Source organism: Mustela lutreola, chromosome 5, assembly GCF_030435805.1.
Source record: "Mustela lutreola isolate mMusLut2 chromosome 5, mMusLut2.pri, whole genome shotgun sequence".
Lineage (NCBI taxonomy): Eukaryota > Metazoa > Chordata > Mammalia > Carnivora > Mustelidae > Mustela > Mustela lutreola.
In genome coordinates, this window is record NC_081294.1 from 153,931,794 (window position 1) to 153,938,884 (window position 7,091).

General features: G+C 32.2%; 1 protein-coding gene across 1 annotated transcript; it reads right to left on the bottom strand.

Annotated features, from left to right (window-relative positions):
• Window positions 1-2,174: 2,174 nt before the first annotated feature.
• On the bottom strand, window positions 2,175-3,099 carry LOC131831217 (olfactory receptor 2H1-like). Its single transcript, XM_059173387.1, is given in 2 exon segments — window positions 2,175-2,291; window positions 2,293-3,099. Coding segments are annotated over 2 exon segments (924 nt in total).
• Window positions 3,100-7,091: the final 3,992 nt, after the last annotated feature.

The following is a 7,091-nucleotide window of genomic DNA, read 5'->3' on the forward strand; positions in this document are numbered from 1 at the left end:
ACCTACTCATAAAGAAAGAAATATTTTAAAATGGAAGGGCATGGAACAAATGATTAAAAAAAAAAACCTCTTAAAACTCTTAAAAACTCTTAACTATATTTTGGGGGGACAAAAAGAGAGTAAGAAATAATGAAATTAGAAGAGAAACAGAAAACATAAACACATACACTTCATCAGGCCACTCAACAGTGAAACAAGAAGTCATTCCTAAAATTCTTCCTTCTCTGAATTTTCCTTTAAGTTTTCCAAAAATACCCAATTTATACAACTAGTTTGAAAAAGAATCTCCTATTTCTATAGCTTAACAAATAAACTTGATTCTCTATTTCCATCTCCAGGAAACATATTTAGCTGAGTCCCTCTTTTATCTATTGTGCATGTGATAGGCATTTCAGTATTACTCACCCCCTCTCTGTTCCACTTTTGGAGATATAAGAAAATCTTAAGACTCTGCTCACTTGAAATTTTATATGGCCATCTGCCTTGCTGCAACTCAGGAGATCTGAGGGAAGAAGTATGTGTAATTTCTAGGAGGAAAAATATCTAGTTTTGTGGGATTGGACCTATAGCCCTATCTTCTGTCATGGGATTGCATATGGAAACATCTTAAGAAAAAAGCATCTTAGAATATTAAGCCTACAAGCACAGTTCACTGCCCCAGAGAGTTATATGTTCCCACACTGGACTCCGAAAGTGAATGAAATAAACCCATGTTGTTTGTTAAGGTACTGACAATCTGTTGTTGTTACCTTGATATTCTCTTAGCTTTACTGATTATAAGGGTTATAAGAGTCTTTTCTGAATAGCATTAATTCTTGCCACACACTCTAAGACACATTTTTTGCCATTAGTGCAACTTCCAGACATCCTACTTAACTAATTCTTGGTAATAAAATTTGACAACTGCCTTAAAATTCTGCCATAAATCAAAGGAGAGTTATGTGTTACAGAGTCTTGTAGGTACATGTTATAAATGGTATTTCTAACAACACAACAGCCCAGAACATTTCAGAAAAAAGGAAACAAACTTCCAGATCAAATTATAGTATTGAATTGCTAGAACCATCTTTTAATATCACAGTTCCATTAGGAAAAATTCACTTGGATTAGGCAGAGTTGTGATTGTTTAATTTTATAACAAGAAAGCACAGAAAGCAGATGAAGCACATAGTTTTTTAATACTTATATTATTTTAAACTGTTATTTAATTTATATACATAGAAAGGTATATTTGGCAAATATGTATCTTATTTGTAATAAAATGGAGGCTAAGTTAAGTTTGATTTAATTTAGGGATATATGTGATCATGATATGAGTACATCTTTACTGTTTGAATAACACAGAGGCACTTCACTGTCATGGCATAGTCTTCTAAATTCTTAAATAAAGGAAGAATATAGCATAGAATATTCAGGTAACATTTCTTCTTTATACTCAAATTTTTATTATCATACTCAAGTTAAAAAGGAAAGACTATACGTGCATGAGGAGCTAGGGAAACTCTGGAAAAATTTCCCCTTTTTTCAGGTTTGCATTAAAAAAATTCCACAATACATGGTTCTTTTTTATTTTTATTTTTTAACAGTTTTATTTTTTGAGAAAGAGAGAGAGAGAGAGAGAATAAGCGGGGGTGGATGGAGAGAATCTTCAAGGTGACTCCCTGCTGAGGATGGACCCTGAAGTAGGGCTCAGTCTCAGGATCCATGAAATCATAACTTGAGCCAAAACCAAGAGTGAGATATTTAACTGACTGAGCCACCCAGGATCCCCTATACAGTTCCTTTAAAAAGAAATAATTAAAACAAAAGTAACAGTTAATATATATTTTATTGGTTTTCTGAATCAAAACAGTCAAGTTCATGGTGCTTATGTTGCTTAATAAATATTAACATATTTTCTTGAAAAGTCAACTCTGCAACAGTATTCCTCAATTGGAAAATATATATCTACACCTATCAGGTGCCAAAAACTGGCATTGCATTTATACAGATATATTGCCTTAACAAAATGACATGTAAAATCATAGAAATAAAAGTTAAGTAATAAATTATTGTCTTTGAAACAAAACTCCACTTTTAAAATGATGATTCAAAGATTATCTCTTATGAACAATGTGTGAATGTCATGATTTTCAACCTCCTTTCTGGTTCAAAGATCAATTTCTACTTTTTCCTTATGGTGATCCTCTTCTCAGCAGTTGTAACAGTATATCCTTTACATCTTTGTTCCTTAGGGAATAGATGAGAGGGTTTAACAGTGGTGTGACCACAGTGTAGAAGAAAAGTAGATAATTTGCTGTATTTTGAAGCAAAGTGGTTCTTAGGGTATGTATACACTGGTGCCACTGTTCCATAAAACATGAAGACCACAATGATGTGGGAGGAGCAGGTGGCAATGGCTTTCTGCCTTCCGTCCTTGGATTGGATTTTACCTAAAGCTTGAGCTATGTAACCAGAAGAAGTCAGGATCAATCCCAGTGGCACGATGGTGAAAAGAACAGCAGATATTGTCATCTGCCACTCACTGGCAAATGTGTCTCCACACGTCAAGCGTATGAGGGCTGGAACCTCACACAGAAAGTCATCTAGGTGGTGGTGGGTGCAGAAGGGAAGCTTAAGTGTGACAGGAATTTGGGTAACAGATTCTATCAGGCCAGACATACAGGCTATGAACACCAGCTTCCAACAGAACTGATGATGCATGATGATTGTATAGTGCAGGGGCAGGCAGATAGCAATATAGCTGTCAAAGGCCATCACCACCAACATGACACATTCTGTGGCACCAAGACAGAGCAAAACACAGAGTTGGATGACACAGCCTGTGTCGGTGATCTTTCCTGGCCCCCACAAGTTGGACAACATATTGGGCACAGTAGTTGTTGTAAAGCAGAGATCCAAGAAGGAAAGATTACTAAGAAAGAAATACATGGGGGTGTATAGAAGAGGGTCCACACAAGAAAGCAAGATAATGGTTGAGTTGGAGAGGAGGATCATGGTGTACAAGATGATCACAATCCAAAAAAGAACCATTTCTAGATGAAGCCATTCAGAGAAACCAAGAAGAATGAAGCCCATTGGGAAACTCCTGTTGGTCATCATTGGTGCTTTTGGCATTGGAATTTGAATAAATTTTAACAAAATTTCATTAGTTGATTTTTGAAAGCCATCCTGTCATTTTTTTTTTTAAGAGAAAAAAAGCATTATTAGTTTTCCAGGGGATCTTAGGACAGGAGACATATATGTGTTTTCTCTTATGCTAGACAAGCAACATACAACTTCTCTTCTATAAGGCTGTTCTTTGTACACAAAAGAGGTATAAATAAGATATTACCCTGGAGATTTATCTCTAAATCTGAAATCACAACATTCTCCATAGACACTCTGACACAATGGCTTTAGATTATGTGCATGTTTCTTCTAGATTGTCTTTTCAGCTATACATGTAGTAGCTCTCTAAAATATTTGGGATGACATGTTGAAAACAAAGTTTTATTTTTCAAATAGGTAGTGCCCCTGTGTATTGTGAAGTTCTTTGTATTGTTCAGTGATATTTAGAGAAACACAGGAGATGGATATTATCCCAGAAACAAGATCTTTCTGTTATCAGTGTAGAATCTAAAAAATGAGACCTTAACCTTTATTCTCCGAGTGTCTGAAGAACCACCTTACCAGTTTTTAAGGGAAGAAAATCTAAGCTGAATGCATGGTATTAAATAAAGTTTTTATCTTAAGCAATTCAAATTTCTTTAGGTAAATAAGTTAAAACTCTTCAGTCTATATTGTGATCTAAGAAATGGCTATAATAATTCTCACATCAGTAGATTAGGGTACAAATTATAGAAATGACAGTATATTACTGCCTTCTACTTTAAAGCACAAAATGCTAAACATGATTAGAGTGGTGAAAAGAAAGCATTACATATGCTATATAATTTTTGCCTCACAAGTCATTATTGTTCTATTCAGTCATCAATCAGACTAAATACATTTCAATAAGAAACAACTGAAATGTATTGTAAAATGTATTGTAAAAGAGAAATAAATATTAACAAAATTATGAAATGCATGATTTTTTAAAATATTTACTTCAAGTGCAGAAGGCAAAGAGAGTACAGAGGTGTTATCTATGAATTACTAAGGTAGGATATTAATTTTGAAGACACTGTTCTGGATATTAATTTTCTGTCTCCCATAGTTCAGAGGACACAAAAATGTGAGATGCACAGAATACCAAAAAAAAAGCTATCAAATGAAAAAATTGAGTTATTAGATTGTGAAAATTAAATTTTGCAAGTAGCTAAACAATGCAGAAATTTGGAGAACTTTACAGGGTCCTGCTTTTATTCAGAAGCAACCTCATAGGTATATATTCAGTGCCATGCAGGCACTGTGCTATGATACGGAATATAATTTGAACAATAGAAATTGAATCTATATTTATATAGATTATATAGCATATAGATTTTATATATATTTATATAGATTTTATATAGATTTATATATATAATATAGATATATATAAATATATAATATAATATAGATTTATATGTAGGTTTTATATAGAGATTTTATATATATATAGATAATATAGATATAGATCTATATATATAAACTATATATAGTTTATATAGATTATATAGAATATATAGGCTCCAAAGCCTGTGGGCAAGAGAGACAGCAGAGAATACATAAGCAAGTAAATCAGGAGGATTTAATTATTTCAATGTTAAATTCTAAAAAATAATAATGTGTTGCAATTGAGGATAACAATAGAGGATGTAAGAAGCAGAGGAGGATTATTTTACATGAGGGAAAAAGAAAAGCAAAAAGTCTGATGCCTGAAGAAATATGCAAGTTCCAAGAAATTCAAGAAGTTCCAAGAAGTTCAGCTGTTGGGGAAACACAGAGCTGTCTATATGGGATGTGGCTAGATATGTTAGCTAAATTCAGCTTTTCTATTCTATCATCATGAATTGAACTGATCTAATTTTTTTTTCAGTGTAAGAGGACATTCTGATTTAACCACACAGTGTCCATTCTGTTTTATTAGTGTTTTTTTCTATAGTTTTCTTAGTGTTAAGAATTATCATGGACTTACCTTCACCTGGCTCAGAATGCAATACTATATAAAACTGTGACATTTGGAGAAGAACATTCACATTGCTCATCTGGCTTTTCTTTTGAAACTACCTCATGGGTTCAGTTTTTCTTTATGGAAAAAAAAACAAAAACAAATTCAAGTCAATGATATCATGTGCTTTTCTGTTATATTTAATTTGAATTATTTAAAAATATCATTTTAATTTCACAATTTATTATGAACACTACAGATAATTTAACACATATGGAACAAAAGAAGAATAGAGGCACATCTAATCCCAACATTGAATATGATTTTTACAGGGCACCTGGGTGGCTCAGGGGATTGAGCCTTTGCCTTTAGCTCAGGTCATGATCTCAGGGACCTGGGATTGAGCCCCACGTCAATCTCTCTGCTCAGCGGGGAGCCTGCTTCCCCCCCCTCTCTCTGCCTGCCTCTCTGTCTACTTGTGATCTCTGTCTGTCAAATAAATAAATAACATCTTTTAAAAAATACATTTATGAATATGATATTTACTATGAAAGTTTCATCTATTCTTTACAATATATATTTCAATAAATAATGCACACAGATAGGGGCACCAGAGTGGCTCAGTGGGTTTAAGCCTCTGCCTTTGGCTTTGGTCATGATCCCAAGGTCCTGGGATCAAGCCCCACATTGGGCTTTCTGCTCAGTGGGGAGCCTACTTCCTCCTCTATCTCTCTGCCTGCCTCTCAGCCTACTTGTGAATTCTATCTGTCAAATAAATAAATAAAATCTTTTTAAAAAATGCTCTCAGATAGATATATAAAATATATCAGATATATAATAAAATTATGCTATGTATAGTTTTATATTTCCCTAAATCTTATATTTGTATACATATTCTCATTTTTAATAGTTAAAAATATAATTCTTATGAACATTTTAAAATATCCCTATTATTTTACCATACCAAAATAATTCTCATAGTAATTCTATGTTATTTTAAATACAATATTCCTTGAAATTTTTACTAACCTAAAACAATGCTGAGAAAAATGTCTATGTAAAATAATCCCCAGATTCTATATGATGAATTATTTTTATTAAGAAAATACTGTTTATTTCAGAATTATATATTGTAGCTACCTATGAAAGAGCTACCCTTACATATTAGTCAGCATTTCTGGTCTTATAACTTTCATCACAACATCATCCATTTTTCTGGTCTATAATTCAGCAAGAAAAAAAATGTGGGGATCTAATCTCAATTTAATTTGCATTTGTATTACTATTTATTTGTTTCTGTAATTGTTTCTTCGTAAAAATGTTTGTTCCACTTTTCAAACTTGGAATGTTTGTATTTTTTCTGCTAAATATGTAAGAGATTTATATATTACTGATCTTTAGCTTTTGATATGTCATATAATCAGATAAATTCTCTAATTAAAAATATTTTAGTATGGTTTATGACTTTTTTTCTTCTAAAGTTCTTTTTTTTCTTTTTGAAATTCTAATTTACTTTCTGTGGCACTTTTTTCATTGTCTTTGTTCATATAAACTTTTATGTACACATTTGTCTACCTATTTTAGTTTTTCATTTTTTATATCTAACCTTCAATCTGTTTCATTTTATAAATATAAAAACAGTAAAATTATTACTAATATGTTATTAAATTTTCAGAGAATGTTACAGAAATATTATCTCTTCAATGAATCCCAAAGATGATTTTGCTATCTATACTTTCTATAAACTTTGGTGGTAGCAGAGTAATTGACGAATCAGGGTTGAATAAGAAGCACACATTTCATTTTCATGATTTTGGCCCAAACTTACCCAAATGTTGATCAGAACACATATATTTGCCTCTTGTTCTCATTTATTTCTATATTTCCTCTGTCTCTCCTGTTTTTAAGAGATTATAGCATTAGACATTTTCACTGTTGTCCCTAGTAGATTTAATTAATAAATATGTTTATTTTAGATCTAAATAGATTGTAGCTCCTTTCAGACTATTCCTGTTAC